A 17,650-nucleotide genomic window follows, 5' to 3' on the forward strand; every position below is an offset into this window, starting at 1 on the left:
AGAAAAATACCCAAAAAATCGAAAGGTTAAATTAGTTGATTTTTTATTTTCAAAATAGTAATTTATAGCTAAACAAATCATACCTTAAAATTTTAGGTAGATCTTATAGTTAGTCTGTTTACCATCCAGCATCCATCAAGAAGGCTGGATCATATATGTCTGGGCCATTTTTATGTAGTAAAAATGCTATGTATATTAATCGCCTTAATAAGGAGAACTCTATATAAAGATATAAGAAAACATTAAAATTCTAAAGCGAAAATATTTTGGATAATTATTAACTTAATGACAGTTATTGGCTACAAATATTAAGTGGAGATAAATTTAAGATAAATCTGGCGGATAAATTGCTGACCATCCAGCCTCCTTAAAGTCCACGCTCTTGTTAAATTAGATCAAATTGAAAATATGAATAAAAATGAAATAAGGATTATCTTTTAAATTTCAGAGTCTTTTTAATCAATACAGATTGTCTTAAGATTTCTGGTTTTGATTGCACAGGGAGAGAGAAAGAGAGAGAGAAAGAGAGAGAGAGAGAGAGAGACTGACAAGGATTCAAAGACTGATTTTTATTTGTTTTTTTTCCAACATAATTATATCAATTTAACATGACATTGTATCTGACAATATCTTACTCATAAACATTATCTGATTTTAAAAGATATAACTCTCACACATACACTGCACATGTACATATCACATTCCAACACAATTCTAACAATCATAATTATAGATGAATATTACAGATCTTACTATATATTGTCATGCATGGATCTAGGGTGGGGGGATGTCGAGTGGGAGTCTGGACCCCTGGACCCCCCCCCCCCCCCCCCGGTTATAAAAATCAAATTTCTTAAATTTACATGGTAAAATTACCAAAATATTCATCTGACCCTCCTGGGAATTTTTTCTGGATACAGCTGCTCATGATATCGTGGTTTCACTAATTTGTGAGCAGTACCAATATCCATAGATTTAGTGAAAAATCAGTTTGTAATAGCTGAGATTGCTGATCTTATCAATACAGTATACAGGGTTTATTTTCACCCTGTGTTATTTTTACCCTTTTACATTTGTAAATGGTTTTGCCCCTTCTTGAATTCTCCCAGATGCAGTTGTCGATAACAATGAGGAAAAAAAGAGCCAAAATAAATTGGAGACAAATATTTCCCTGCCTGCATACAGAATATGATGGTTTAGAAAATGCACTTCAGTGAACATTTAATTTTTGGATCAACTAACCAACAAAACCCACAAATATTGGTATTCAGCGAATATTGTTGAGTCTGTACATCTAAATGTATACCTTCATACATAAACATTGTATAACACACCTATCTTATTTACACACACACTAGCACTCCTGAGTACAAGTACATGTATGTCATAAAATCCTGTCTTTACATCACACATACATACACATCATGTCTGTACATCACATACATACACATCATGTCTGTACATCACATACATACACATCATGTCTGTACATCACATACATACACATCATGTCTGTACATCACATACATACACATCATGTCTGTACATCACATACATACACATCATGTCTGTACATCACACATACATACATACATACATACACGCATCACGTACAACATTGCATACCGGTACTTTACCATCTTAACCATCAAATGAATAAGATGTGATATTAAAATTTGCACTTCAGTAATCAATTAATTTCATACATAATCTCAATTACAGAATCTAGTATAATACAGAATTCCATGAATATTTGATAAAACCACAGTCTCACCCAAAACACACTAGAACACATATTGTACACATGAATACATTTCTTCTTAAATCTTAGTCTTTTGAGCGTTTCTTCTTCTTTTTGTGTTTTTCAGCAGTGCTATTCTCTGTACCAACACTCGCAATACTTTCTTCCGCGTCCATTTTTTCTGATTTGTCTCTAATGTCATTTGTATCTGAACAATGGCTGCTCTTGGATGTTCTTTCTTTTCTCTTTTTTACAGATCTTTCCAGTACCTCTTCTTCTTTTTCTTCTTCTTCTTCTTTCTCCTTCCCCTTATCTTCTTCTTTCCTTTTGACTGGTGTTTCTTCTTCATACATATCTCTCTTTCTCTTCTTGCTCTTCTTCTTCTTTTCCTTCTTCTCATTTATTTCCATCAATTCTTCACCTCCTTCCTCGCTGGATTGTTTTTCTTTCCGTTTTTTCCTTTTCTTCGAACCTTCCTTTTCCTCATCATCCATTCCATTCTGCTTCTGACTTCCTTGATCGTCTTCCGAACTTACTTCTTCCTGATCCATTCCACTTTCCATGCTGCCCACTTCCTGTTTCATTTTCCTTCGTTTGAAGCAGGCGACAAAGAAACCGTTGGTCAGTGTTGCGGTCGGACTTGCTCGTAAATAACGGTCACTTTTCTGGTAGCCCTCCCTCCCCCTTTCTGGCCAGTTTTTCATAACCTTTTTTATCTTGAATCTGAAAATAACAACAGCTTAGTATAAATAATGTAGAAATCAATCTACTTTTTTAGTCAAGAATTAATACCCCTCATGCTGATAGATCATTACTGATATCACTGAGATCAAGATAAAAGTTACTTTTTATCAAAAAATCCTCGTCCACATATTTACACGGGGTACATATACTTGAAAATATAATTTTCATTAAATCTTTTGATGCCCAAGAATATTGAAAAATTAGGATGGTATGGGACACCTGTGGATATTAATTTGGATAAAAGTACATAATAATCAAAATACTTTCACCTGTTTAGAATTTAAAAATTTTACATTATTTGACCAAAAAACTATGTTCGAAAATTTTGTGGAAACTAAGGTAAAAATAATAAAAGCCCCAGCAGGATTCGAACTCATGACTTACAGATTTATTTAGTAGTTAATGGTCTAACCTATAGCCTTAAGCTGTTTGGTAACAATTTTGGGAAAAGAAAACATTTATAAAATTAGACTTGATTTTATTGTTTATTTCTATAGGAAGTACATCACAATATAGAGCTGTCCCATACCACCTTATACCACGGTAGGTAGACAGAAAGACATCAAATAATTTTTTAATTTCTCAGATTCTGCAGTCCACTTTTGATTTTTCAATATTTTACACAAGGAATGTAAACCATACATTTTAACTGTACTGTACATGTATGTAAATTAGACTTGGATCAAAAGTAAACTTGTCCAATTTTTTATACTTTATAAAGGGTCCTCTACCCACATCTTTGGCAAGAGCTTTGCATACAAGCCCAACTTTCTATATTTCTTAGAGGAATTGACATCTAACATTAATTAGACTTGAAAATTAGAGAAAAAAAGGTTTAATTTTTTTTTTTTAAAATCAACTTCTAAAATATTGGTATATTGTAATTATTAAAACAAAAGTCCCTGCAGTATTTAAACTCTGGACCTGCAGGTCAGTAGACCGAAGCTTTACCCACTGTGCTATAGAGTTAATTATCCAAATTTGGTGATATAAATACCGGTAGTTTCACAATGGGTTGAAATCGTCCTGTTGTGGCGCACTGTCATAAAGAGTAAAAGTCATGGGGTGTCAAGGACCCTTAACGGCACCAGCTCCCCTTGGGTCATCTTCAAACTTTGATCATGCAGGTGTAAAATAATTTACCTCTCTTTGAACTTTTCGTAGATTTCCTCACAGACTTGCTCATTTTCTTCCTCGTTGATGGAACACGTGGAATACACAATCTTTTTAACCTTTGGAAAGGAGAAGGCATGCCGTAAAATCTGGGCCTGCAGCTTGTGGAGTTGGCCAAGACGGTGCTGTGAGACAGACGCATCGTCATTCGTCAGGCTGTCCAACCGGCTTACTATACCTGTAAACAATACAGATTTGTGTAGTCATTCACCTCACACAGTGAAGCTTTATCAAGAGGGCTGGATGGTCATGGCCATTTGTAGACTATATAAATCTCCTTAAAAAGAAGAGCTCTATATAAAGATATAGGAAAACATTCAAGTGAAAATAAATGAATTTTTTTCTTTTTTGAATAATAGTTTATAGCTAACCAAATCATTTTTTAAAATTTGAGATGGATCTGTTTAACCAAATGCAAACTAGAACTGTCCTAATGGGACTAATACCCCTGAAAGGCTAATTTCAAATGGGACAAATAAGAATTTGATAAAAGACTCTACAACATTAATTGAATCATAAAGGTTTGTGAGACCAAAAAAAAAAAAAAAATATTCTAGAATTGGAGAAAAATTTGTTTAGTTAACAAAGAAAAAAAAATCAAAATTGTCTGAACTTCACTGTAAATACCCTCCCTCTGCAGTAAACAAAAATAGCCATGCAAAGCTCTTCTGTTGATAAAACCTTGAATATGTTTCTAATCTGAGTCTTGACAGATGCAATTAGTTGTTTAAAAATTTCCTCACTTTTTCTTATGTTCAATCCAACTCCCTATCTCAGAAAATTGATCTTATAGGACTATGATTTTCTTTTATGAACTTCCATTTTGTTAAGATAGAAAAACTTGCAAAACTTTATCATAACTTGCATGCTTCCATTATTTAAATGTAAAAAAGGAGAATTTAATTATCACAAACAATTTTGAAAATTGCCAAAACTTTACAGTTATATCAATGATTTTGATTTTGATTTACTTTAATGCCCTATAGAGTCAATTTTTTTGACTAACAAAGGACTAAGTGCGGTTTTATGCATTTTTTGCCCCCAAAATCAAAGTTTAAGAAAGAGCTTTAAAAATAAGGTGAAAGATAGTTATAATCATGTTGGAAATAAATGTGTAAAAGGTTATCACCACAGTGACGTCATACTGTAGAAATGACGTCATGAAGATTGCATTAATTTGATAAATTGATGATTTGTGGCAAAATATGGGTGTTTTCCGATGGTTTTTCAACTAAGAAACATCGAGCGCAGGCTTGCTCAAGTACCATTTTTTAGTATAATGTGTATAACTATCTGAAGAAAAACATATGTTAAAATCGCACTTGAGCAGACCTGCGCTCTATACTTCCGAATGCAAAATATAGCGCAAAAATGAGAATATTTTCATTTGTTTGCAAATTTGCGGGAATTAGGTCATTTAGGTGACGTCAGAGATAAACAGCGAATGAGCAATGATGACTAAAATCAACATCAAAGTTATAGGAATCCTCTATACAATGATTTGTGAAGATTTTATTTTTATACAATACAATTTAAAACTTGGTTGAAGTCGGGGCAGATATTTGACCATACCGCACATAGTCCTTTAACAGCTTTTAAGTATCATTATTCAAAACTAGAATGTTCTCATTGCGAGCAACGAGTGGGTCTTCTGTCAGATTTTTGAATAGATGATATTAAACCCATCATGTAAATCTACACAAAAAATGAGTGTAATTTTTTCGTGTGTCGGGGCTTGAACTCGGGTCGCCTGGGCACATGTCCACGACTCTAATGACTGAGCTACTCGGACTCTCTTCAGGACTTTGATGCTTAATATCTCGAGAATGCTTTGATTAATTTTAAAACAAATTACATATTCTGAATCATCAAAAGAATCACTATCAACTGTACAAAAAATCAAAACACGAATAAGTTGAAAAAAATGATTTTTTGTCTTTCCTTATGGTGACGACCGGAAGTGACGCGGACATTTCTAAGACCATGTTGCAACAGAAAATCAAGATATCTACCATCACTTAAAATTTCAGCCCTCTATCTTTACTCATTTTTTTAAATCTCTAGCCAGCAAAATTTACTTTTAAAAAGAAATTTTAAGTTCATTGAAGTGCAATTTTCAATGACATATTGAAATGATAGGATCATTGGCCATGAATTTAGAATTTACATATCATTTTTCGCTAACTTAATGTGGGTAGGTTAAGGAAGCATTTGGTCAATTAAGCTCCCCCCCCCCCATGGAAATTTTGAGAATGATGAGTGCTCAAGTCCTAAAAAATTATCTGACGTTATCCTGGCTTTTTTTAAACAATTTTGATATTCACTTGTCAGGAAAGTAAATATAAAAATCGTTAAAAAGCCAGGAAAACGTCAGATAAAAACGTCAGATATTTCCGACTAAAGCCAGCACTGACCTGAGCCGCTACAGGACGGGTCCACCATTACGTACTCCACATCTCTGTAGGTCTGGCTGTCCGTCTTGACCCTCAGGAAGTCCATACAGCGGGCCACTTTACAGCTGACTCCTGCTCCCTCCATCCGCTCTTGTAGAACTTCTATCCTGTCCTCCTTGTGGTCAAAGGCATAGATTGTACTGAAATACGGCATTGATTATTTGAAGCATTGCAGTATTAGATCAAATGCAGCATAATGCATATATAAACAAGAATAGAATTCCAGGGTCCCCCGCCTGTCAAGCAGTATACTAGTATCGAGTCTATCGACCAAGGCTGATTTAGGAACTTGACCAAGGTATTAGTGATATAAACAATTGGTATAAATTTAATGAAAATCCGTCAAAATTTGTAGGCATGAGCGCGCTTACAAGGTCAATTTTTGGAAAAAAATGGAGTCATTATTGTAGTCAAAGTCCCATAACTCCAACAAAAAGTATCGACCAATGCTGATTTTCGAACTTGACCAAAGTATTAGTGGTTTAAACATTTGGTATAAATTGAATGAAAATCTGTCAAAATTTGTAGGCATGAGAGCGCTTACAAGGTCAATTTTTGGATAAAACGGAGTCATTATTGTGGTCAAAGTCCTATAACGCCAACAAAAAGTATCGACTTACGCTGATTTTCGAACCTGACCAAGGTAATAGTGGTATAAACATTTGGTATAAATTGAATGAAAATCCGTCAAAGGTTGTAGGCATGAGAGCGCTTTCAAGGTCAATTTTTGGATAAAACGGAGTCATGATTGTGGTCAAAGTCCCATAATGCCAACAAAAAGTATCGACTAATGTTGATTTTCGAACTTGACCAAGGGAATAGTGGTATAAACATTTGGTATAAATTGAATGAAAATCCGTCAAAATTTGTAGGCATGAGAGCACTTACAAGGTCAATTTTTGGATAAAACGGAGTCATTATTGCAGTCAAAGTCCCATAGCTCCAACAAAAAGTATCGACCAATGCTGATTTTCAAACTTGACCAAGGTAATAGTGGTATAAACATTTGGTATAAATTGAATGAAAATCCGTCAAAATTTGTAGGCATGAGAGCGCTTACAAAAAAGTGTGACGGACAGACGCATGGACACATGGACGCCCGGCATTTCTATGTCCCCGCTCCGCATTGCGGCGAGGGACAACAAATGACTGACATGCTGACAGACATATGGGTCAATAGTGTGGTCAAAGGCATAGATTGTACTGAAATAAAGCATTGACAATTTTAAGCAATAATAGTATGTATTAGATCAAATACAGCATATAAAAACAAATGACCTACACATTGACAGAGAAATTGTTGTTACAGTTATACTTCGTTATACTTCTTTCCATCTATACTACTGTCCTTCTTGTGGTTTTACGGTATGACTAGTAAACATCTACCTTGTATTACTGGTGTAAGGTTTCTCTAAAATGATTCTTAATACGACAAAAAAGTACATTTAAAACCACAATATTTAAAAGCATCATAAAAAAAAATTCTGTCATTATTGTTGCAAATAAGTGTATGGTTTCATTAAATATTTAAAAGATCGACTTTAAGTACTCTCAATACTTTGATTCATCATAGGTAGCACATGGAGGAAACTCCCGGATTGCGTAATACATGTAAGTTTGGTTACATTACAAAATCTTTTAATAGTGAATACGCTTAAAAAAAGGGTAACGTTGTACATGCATGCCTTTGCTATTTAATTTGAAGGCACAAAAATTAGAAGCACATGGTCACGATTTTGTTCAAAAATTATTTTTCTGATTTTTATGTAAGTGCTTCAGTATGTCATTTCTAATAGGCAACCAAACTTTGAGTGTCATTTGTTGAGCTATAAGTGAGTTACAGAGCTTACAATTCTTTTCTATGTAAACAAAGCTTTTGTTTACATTTTGAATGTTGAAATAAAAATTTTCAGTTTTAGACCTTCAATGAATATGTCAAACATTAGGAACTGTTTATTTATGCCTAAAATGAATAAGAAAATACACAAATCAGCTTGAAAAAGATTTTTACTGGTATATTGAACCTATGTTAACAAAAACAGGACATAAGCCTTGTTTACATGACAAAGAATTGTGAGCCCTGTATCTTGCTTTTAACTCTACGACTGACTCTCAAATTTCATTTGATCATGTGAAATGCATTCCTAAAGCATTGAAAATAATAACAAGAGAAAAGCTGTCAATGTGACAGCAAACCCTGGTTTTCTTTTGTGTGAACAGTATTCATAATCCATTTGTCAACCCTGAAATGATACATGTAAACACAATCCATCAAGAGAAATGGGGTACCCTATATGCAATAATCTGCGTGAAAATGACTAAATACAACAGCTGGTATTTTTTTCAAAAATTATCAAAAATCAAAATCCAAGTTACATGCACAGCTCTAATATATGTACAATTGATCTGCAAAACAACAACTTCCTATCTTGAAAACTGTAGGCGGAGTTATCTTAAAATGACCAAGTTCAACAGCTGGTATTTTTTTTCAAAAATTATCAAAAATTAAAATCCAAGTAATATGCATAACTCTGATATATGTACAATTGATCTGCAAAACAACAATTTCCTATCTTGAAAACTGTAGGAGAAGTTATCCGTACAATTAGGGTACCCTTTTGGCAGCCTCCGTCCCGCCCACCATTTTCAACATTCAAATAACCTGGTTAAAAACAGAGAAATAGAATGTGATCAAAATCGTGACCCTTGAATTACCCTTTGTTTCCCATTAAACTGGCCATGTGACTTGTCTTGTTGCCGGGGGCAGCACAGCTGTCTACAACCACAGCTCCCTCTGGAGGTGACAAAATATGAGCGGGGAGACAACTGGCCTGAAAAAAATTAACATTCGTGCCAAAAAATATTGATGCATTAATGCATGAAGTTACATGAAGTCACATTGATTGATTTCATTGCAAAGAAATAACTCAATTTTCAATTTTGATTCAAAATATGAAAATGGATTTATTCTCTTTGGCAAACCAGGCAATGAAAATAAAATACCTGCCTGCAGCATTATATTTTAAATTTTGTTTTACCTAAGAACCAAAATTTTTGTTTTGAACTAACCTGAGGATGCTTCGTCACAAGTTAAAGCATTTCTGAGCATAGTTTTTTTTAGATGAAAGTTTTCAAAAATATTCCTCCATATATTCCCATGTAAAAAATTTGACCCCTAGCCCCCATTGTGGCCCCACCATACCCCTTGGGATCATGATTGGAACAATCTGAGTCTATACTACTTGAGGATGCTTCCATACAAATTGCAGCTTTTTTTAGCGAAAATGGGTTTTTGAAAAGATTTCTCTCTTTATATTCCTATGTGAAAATGCAATCCCCAAATGTACCCCTTCCCCCAAGGGGTATGGCCCTATTCGACCCCAGATCATGAATTTAATAAACATGAATCTAGATTACCTGAGGATGTTTCCACACTAGTTTCAGCTCTACTGGCAATATGGGTTTAAGACGAAGATTTCTCTCTTTATATCATCGTTTTAAAATCCACTCCCCCCATTGTGGCCAACCCTACCCCCTGGGGATCCTGATTTTCACAAACATGTATAGACACTACTTGAAAATACTTACATATAAGTTACAGCTCTTCTGGCTGTATAGTTTTTGAAAAGAGGATTTTTTAACAATACCATGCAAAATTTTTTTTTTGATAAATTTTGATCATCTCCTGTAAAAAGAGGGCATGGACGGGGCCTTTATCTTAATAAACCTGAATTCCCTTTACCCAATGATGGTTTGTGTCAAGTTGGGTTGAAATTGGTCTATTGGTTCTGGAGAAGAAGTTAACAGTTAACAGACAGACAGAGGGAAGGACAGACAGATGCAGACACTGGAAAAAAAGTGATCAGAAAAGATCAGGTGAGCTAAAAATACTATATGCAAAAATTTTATGCTATATTCCTCACTATTCAAATCACCAAATTGACGCAAATAAAATAAGTTACATATGTACCCAAATACTGTGACATTCTTTTTATGAAAAAAAACCAAATCTACAGAAGTCCAACTACTGTAACAATGAAATGAAATGTCTTGATTTTTTTTCAAAATCAATTTTACCTTATCTTGCAGAATGACTCTGCCGTCCTGGACAAGTCTTGAGTCATGAAAATCTGTGTGTGCAGGGAAAACTAGCAGGTCGTCAAGATGGAAATCCCTCAAAAACTGGTTCTCATCCAAATTTTGGCAAACCTCTTTGAAGCTAAAAGTCAAAAACTTTATATTCGATTACAGTTTGAAGCTGGAGGACAATTTAAGCATCATGAAAAGCTGTGATTTCATCAATATTTCAATCAATACCATAACCGTAAATCTGGAAATCTATATTTAAACTTGATTAATTTTTGCGAATCCGAGTCATTAAGCTATAATAGATAGGCTTGTAAGACCTGTAAAGCCCATTACTGTATATCCATTTTTTTTCGCGCGTCACAAAATTTGCGAATATTGGGGAAATATGAAACAATTTTAATTTGCAGCAATTATTTTTTGCAATATAAAAAGTTTCTTATAGAAAATGATACAGGGTATAATTTCTGCATATTCCAATATTTGCAATCTAAAAGGGGTCGTGAAAAAAGCGAAAATGAGATCATCGCAAAAATTACTGGATATATGGCAATTCATTGGGTTCTAAGGCCCACCATCATCTAATTTAACATTTCTCATTGCTTATTTCTATGTTTGTAAATTTCTCTAGAGCGCTTGCGAGTTCTGGGGAAAAAAAATCCAGATAAAGGACCGCATTTTAGATACTTAAGTCAGTAAAATGCTTGACTTTATGAACTTATGATCGCAACCGCAATGATTTTAGTTTAGATAAAAACAGGAGTTTCTGAAGCTTTTGCTTTAAGACAGGGCTTTTTCAAACCTCATGACTTTAATATTTTCTGAAGAACACAATGATTTGTTTCTTAAGTTAGGCCTAAAAAAATTAATAACTTGGTTCTCAGGCCCGCCCGCATGTCTTTTAACAATGCGCATTACCCATTTTTATCATCAAATGAATAAAATAAAAATTCTCTCGTGCGCAGATCGACTGAAAAAAAAAATTCCGGAATTCGCCGACCGCATCCCGATCGTATTTTAGAATCACTAAAACTCAATCGGTAATCCTCGGCCGACTCCATTACGCTAAGGTAAAGTGTGCGACCTTGGAGTTCCGAGTAAACAGATAAGCATTGCAATGCAAATGGCGGTCAGATCAAAAGGTTTGTTTCAGTTTGACCACGATGGCATTAATTTCGGCCCAAATTCGGAAGGGATCAACTGTTTTGCTTCCCTGGCATATAGTTGGTGGGTTTTCCGAGGGATGTACTATGTTAGAACTCTTTCAATCCATAAAGAACGGCTCCATTGACCTCGGGACTTGGGTTTTCCCGGAAAAACTGCGAGATTTGCCGATAACAGTTTCTGTTGGAAAATCAAAGACTGACGCGTTTGACAATGTGATGGCAAATATGAATGTTGTCCAAACAGTATCGTTGTTTGGTCATTATGTGAGATTCAACCTTGTAGAAGATAAAGACCAAAAGAGAAGCACCGCTTGTGAAATGCCTTCGGAATCGGGAACGGAGGATTCTGGCGCTGAATCTGGTACGTACAGTACTATGTATTTAGTTAGTGTGAAAAATCATATTTTATATATATGCTTAATATTTCACGATATTTTGGGCATATTTTCACACCATTGTAGTTGGGTATTTTCCTGATTTTATGTGATGATTTGAGGCAGAAAAGAATATTCGTATTAAATTTTAGAAAAAATATAAAATTGAATAGCACCACTATTAAATATTCATTGAAATATTTGCACCACAAGAAAAAAAACTGATTTTAATAGCGAAAGTTATGAGTACATTCTCTGTAAATGTAATTTACAATGCCATATGTAAAGTTTTTAAAAATCCTTATTGACAGGTAAGGCCAAAAGGAATGCATTTGAAGTTCTGATATCTGGTGCTCGAAAGCTGTCTTTACCAGAACCATATGCAGCAGATGGAGATATCGTTAACAACAAGAGGGTGTTATACAACAGAGTTTTACAAATGCTGCAAAAGGCAGGATTAGGGTTTACACCAACCAATTTCGACCAAGGCAAAACACTGATTCAAACCATAACAAACTGCATTTGGACCATTGACCCACATATTGATACTTTGAGAGAAAGAAGTTTTTATGTTCCTTTTCTGTTTGAACATCTCATAGGGTACAACATTCCTGAGAATCATAAACACAAGAAACTTCAATTAGAAAATTCTTCTGTTCTTCATCTTGCTTCATGCCTTGATAGATGTATTGAACAGCCATATATGAGTGGACCAATGTGGTTTTCATTCAAAAATGCCTTGACTCAACTGTCTGAAAGTCTCCACAATTATTCAGATTACTTGGAAAAAAAAAAATAAAAAAAAAAATCCCTCGTCATTTTTTTATTGGATAAAAAGAAAAAAAAAAAAGCCTCCCTCCCTCATTTAATTTTGACAAAACTGGCCTGAGAACCAAGTATTTAATTTTTTTTGGCCTTAGTTTAAGCTACCGTAAAAAATCTAGGATTGACACAATCACTGAAACGGTAACTATTTATGTGCTTTCAAACAATGTTTTTTTCTGCAATATGAATAAAAATTCCAACTTGTAAAAATAAAAGAAAAAAATCCCACTTCATTTGTTTTATGAAATAAAAAGACAGATTATGGTACACATCTCCTAGCTGCTTTTGCCTGAGAACCAAGTAATTAAATTTTTATAGCCTAAACTTTAACATTTTCAGGTGTAACATGTGATATCAATTTCAATTTTTTTAATCATGCCTTTTGAATCAATTTATGTACTTTTAAAGTTCTATGTACTTTAAAATTAAACAAAATGTGATTGGTTAATAAGAGATTGCATGAATTAATTAAGTGTGAACCTCCAACAATGCTTTGCTTGCACTGATCAATACTGTAGATTCCCAATTAAACAAAGATTTGAAATCTCGCTTTTTTTTTCCGGACAGGACTACAAGAAATTATAACTAAAATTTGCTGCTTGTGATATTATATTCTTGCAATTTGAAAAAAAAATTTGATACAAATCAGCATAATAGCATATAAAAACTCAACGTCTGACTGACCAAAGCTGTTAATATCTGTTTCTCCTGAATAAAAATTACCATTTAAGTACTCACATAAAGTAAGGAATCTACAGTATTCAAATGAGCTATGAGTTATTTTCTTCTCATGCATGCAATCAAGGTCAGAGGATCCTTACATTTTGGTTGTGGTTTGTAACGATGATTATTATTTTGAATGCAGTACCTGGAAAAATCTGTCGGTACATGAAGCAATGTCCATCCCTTGTCCACAAAAGAATTAATGACTTCGTCCACGGAAGTTTTGATCAGGTTAACTCTGACATAACGAGGCAGGGCTGTAGGTAAAAAAATTTAACACAATTATATACAGGTACGATATAGAATAAGCCTTTGGCTCAGGTGAGGAAAAAAGCAATAATATGTTAAAATTTGATACATGTGGGATTTTGACATGTTCCCTACCCTCTGTTGTTGAACTTGGCAGCTCTGAGCACTCATTTACTCCATACGCAGTCAGAAGTCGGTCAAATTCGCTGGTAATTATCTCCTTGTTTTTCACCATCACCACCTAGTACCAAAATAAAAAATAAATAAAAATTTTGGGATGCTTACATGTATTATTCAATCTTTTCCTTGGGCAAGGAAAAATGTTACAGACATATGCGCAACATATAAACCTTAAGATGCATTAGGGCTATAAAGTCATATTTCCTTTTGCAAGTATAAGAGAATACTCAAAATTACGTCCCTTAGAACTTATTAAACTGAAGCAAGCAAGGCCCCCACAAATTTTAATGCTTCCAAAGTATTGGTCAATGATGTTCTTCTTTTTGTACCTTTAACCTTCCTGGTTTGTAAAGACCTGGCCCAATCATGAAATCGTACAGTAGAACTCTGGCCAGCATCCCATCATTCCAAAGTAGCCTGTTGTTCTCCAGAAGTTTCGTCCGCTTCACAACCGTTTCCAAAACTTTCGCAAACCTCAAGGTCTGACTGACCAAAGCTGTTAACATCTGTTTCTCCTGAATAAAAATTACCATTAGAATGCAGTGAAACTTGCTCAAGAGGATGATTTCGGGATATATATACATGTAAAAAACAGTAAAATACATGTACTGTAGGTTCCTTATTATACTTGAGTACATAATTCCCAAATTCCCCCGTTTTTATCAAATCGCGAGAATATGAAATTGCAAACACAATAATTTTATTATTACTTATTTCTTATAGTTCTCAGCTCTCAAAAAATGAAAGCGAGATTTTTAAATCAGTGAGGGGTGTTTCTCTAATTTTTTCGTGGCTATAAATTGCTTTAAATTGTTATCTACAGTATGTAATATTCAGTACTTCTTACCTGACACTTTTTTCCACATTATTCATTAAATATATTAAGAAGAATGGGTAGTCAATAAATTGCCCACAAGATGTAATAATTTAGGATTTTAGATATGGCCAAATATTTTGAGGCAAATTAATTTCAAAAATGTACTAGAGGTGCATGTTAATAGACTTATAAATGAAGAAAGAAAAATAATTGTGGGAATATGTCATTTAAACAAATAATATGACCGTTTTCCCGTCAAATTGAAACTGGTCTTAAACAGTTTTCATTTGCGCTACTTTATGAAATTGAATTTTCATAAAAACACTCTATAATAGTAATTGATGATAAGTAATTGTCATTTGCCTTTGTTTTGCCCGTAAATCTATCAGTATATCCAGCCAAATAATGCTTCTATCGCAGTGAACCGAAACTAGGAAAACTACACGTGGTTCTATTTGAAGTCGTAATTTCATTCAAAGCTCTATCATTATTTAATATGATGCATTATCTTATTAAATGGATTATAATTACTAATTATCCACCAAATAGGGGTCAATAACAAACTTATTTTCATAGTTAGGCTTAATTGTTTTCACACTTTCATTTTTTCTGCCTTACACTTCCGGTAGCTCATATCTGGGTCACCTTTTTAATTTGTAAACAACATTCGGTAAATAATAGTGCAAATGTCAAACAACTTCACACACTGATAGAATATTTCTTTCTGTATTATAATTACCTAGCTAGAATTTTTTAAAAGCTTAACTTCTTCTTTTACCAATAATTTTTCTAAAAATTATTCGATACTGGCAAATATTCGTTACCGGTAAAACGACTGTACCCGGATGATAACTTTGAAAAATTGTGCGAGGTATATTCCAAGTGACTTCTGAATGTAGAAATCTCTGTAAGAAATTTGTTTTCCTTACTGTCATTTTATCTGATTGAAAAATGATGTTTCAATGAAGATATCTTCATAATCTTGGGTTATTTTCCTTTCATCGATTTCAATTTCACTTCTTTTACAGAAATGTGTATTTTAACTGAAAAACGTCCAAATGTGCTGCATAAATGTCTTGGGACAGACTCTTTAGATACCGTGAAAGATAAAACTGCAAGTCCAGTAGCCTATGTAAGTGATATCTATAGGCCCTAGCACGGGCCCTGGAAGTTATTGTAAATATATTGCATGTGCATGTATAAAAAAGTAAGGGTAGGACACTTTTTGGGGGGCGAAATCGGGTTTGACAAAGTCTGGGCGTTCCTCAAACGAAATTTCGCGATAAATCGTTCAAGTATACTTTACTTACGACATATGTATACATTCGTTCCGCTCCAATGCTGTTACGTCGAAGAAAAAGGTGTTTTTATACACCCAAGTGCCTAAGAATTTCGCTAGACTGGTTTACATCCGGTTTAATCGCAGTGAATCGAAAGGTAAATTGAAAGGTAAGTTCTGATTGGTCAATAATGAAATAAATTCTTTAATTTCTTATCGATATTTGTCAATCTTCTTCATTATTCTCGCATTTCATTGTTGAAAGGCCAAACTACCCAGTATCTATATACATAACTCCTTTCAAACATCTGATACATACTCACCATAAATTGTTATCAGTTTCGCCACCTTATTGACGAGCAGATTTATTTTATTATTAACCAATCAGAACTTATCTTTTGATTCACTGCGATTAAACCGGATGTAAACCAGTCTAGCGAAATTCTTAGGCACTTGGATGTATAAAAACACCTTTTTCCTCGACGTAACAGCATTGGAGCGGAACGAATGTATACATATGTCGTAAGTAAAGTATACTTGAACGATTTATCGCGAAATTTCGTTTGAGGAACGCCCAGACTTCGTCAAACCCGATTTCGCCCCAAAAAGAGTGTCCTACCCTTACTTTTTTTATACATGCACATACAATATATTTACAATAACTTCCAGGGCCCGTGGGCCCTAGTGTACAATATAAACCGCTTACCTGATAGGAAGATCTGTGTACGCAGGTTTTGATTGATCCTTTTTTCTCATATATATCGTGTAAAACTCTCGCTGCTTCTATGTAGAGATTAGAATTTCTGTTCATATCGCCCATCGTATAACGGTGCTATAAAAACAGTCAACTGGTCAACATGAACAATGTGGTCGCAAAATCAAGCAGGAAACAGGTGATGCAAAGTAGAATAAAACTTTACGCGGTTAAACGCTCTGTTTCCGAGATGAATTTTAAAAATAGTCAAGGAGTGTGTCACAGTGTGCCTATTAGATTGTTTTGCAAAACTCATTACAGTGTATTTTGTTTTTAAGTGCATCGATCCAGACCAGATAACGTTAGGCCTAATACTTTTTTAAAAAATATCACATACACTCTTTCCGATCCCGATTATTTGGTGGTCTTTAGATATTTTACTACGAGTTTAACATATATTTATTCCGCATTTATTCTTATCCGTCTAAATATGTTGCACTTATTTTCAAAGCTACGTATGACTTCAATTAAAAAAATCTATGTCTAACTATACAATACGATAACCCGCCTGAACTGTTAAAGCATTATGTCGTCACTTGCAAGGATATGACGTCATATTTCAGCAGACGAAGAAGATATCCATATTCGAACGGCAGGCGCAGATAGAAATTACGGTAAGAAAAAACTCGTTTATATAGATACCAGCCCATTATTTGACACTATAAAGACAAATATCTGTACAAACATTTGTAAAATACATGTAAATTGATAGCCTATAGGGAAATTTTCTCTTCAAATGTTCAACATACGTGTACCGTGTCATGGTTTTTTTTACAGTACGTATTGTACTGTAAACAATACACTCACTCAATCAGGTACCAACATTATTTCGATTCTATATCTTTTCACTTAAGGAATGAATTCAATATTTATTTGTTTTATACGATAAAAAATGGTTTGTGGCAGTTTACGCTTTATAAACCGCGAAGCGGTTTATAAAAAAGCGTAAACTGTTTCAAACCATTTTATATCGTATAAAACTAATGAATATTGAATTCATTGTTTTTAATTTAATTTATTTACTCTTCATTGTAGATAAAAACGGTCATTTGACCTTTAAAATGACGTAAAATTGTACAAAATTCA

General features: G+C 34.0%; 2 protein-coding genes across 8 annotated transcripts in view; one reads left to right on the top strand and one right to left on the bottom strand.

The window, feature by feature from the left end:
* Nucleotides 1–1,204: 1,204 nt before the first annotated feature.
* On the bottom strand, nt 1,205–16,715 carry LOC105327705 (28S rRNA (cytosine-C(5))-methyltransferase). The gene is made up of 9 exons (XM_011428318.4): nt 16,517–16,715; nt 14,044–14,229; nt 13,670–13,775; nt 13,431–13,542; nt 10,189–10,330; nt 8,827–8,942; nt 6,073–6,251; nt 3,629–3,836; nt 1,205–2,464 (listed from the first exon to the last, which is right to left on the bottom strand). The coding sequence occupies exons 1-9, from the start codon at nt 16,628–16,630 to the stop codon at nt 1,828–1,830; spliced, it is 1,800 nt and encodes a 599-aa protein (XP_011426620.4). The 5' UTR covers nt 16,631–16,715; the 3' UTR covers nt 1,205–1,827.
* Nucleotides 16,716–17,057: 342 nt separating this feature from the next.
* Nucleotides 17,058–17,650, top strand: part of LOC105327695 (uncharacterized) — a 37,474-nt gene continuing 36,881 nt past the window's right edge. For 2 of the 7 annotated variants that reach the window (XM_066072603.1, XM_066072604.1), the window contains exon 1: nt 17,059–17,178. The gene's annotated coding sequence lies outside the window, so the exon portion shown is untranslated. 7 annotated transcript variants of the gene reach the window in all.

The sequence above is a fragment of the Magallana gigas genome, chromosome 10, assembly GCF_963853765.1.
Source record: "Magallana gigas chromosome 10, xbMagGiga1.1, whole genome shotgun sequence".
In the NCBI taxonomy this organism is placed as follows: Eukaryota; Metazoa; Mollusca; class Bivalvia; order Ostreida; family Ostreidae; genus Magallana; species Magallana gigas.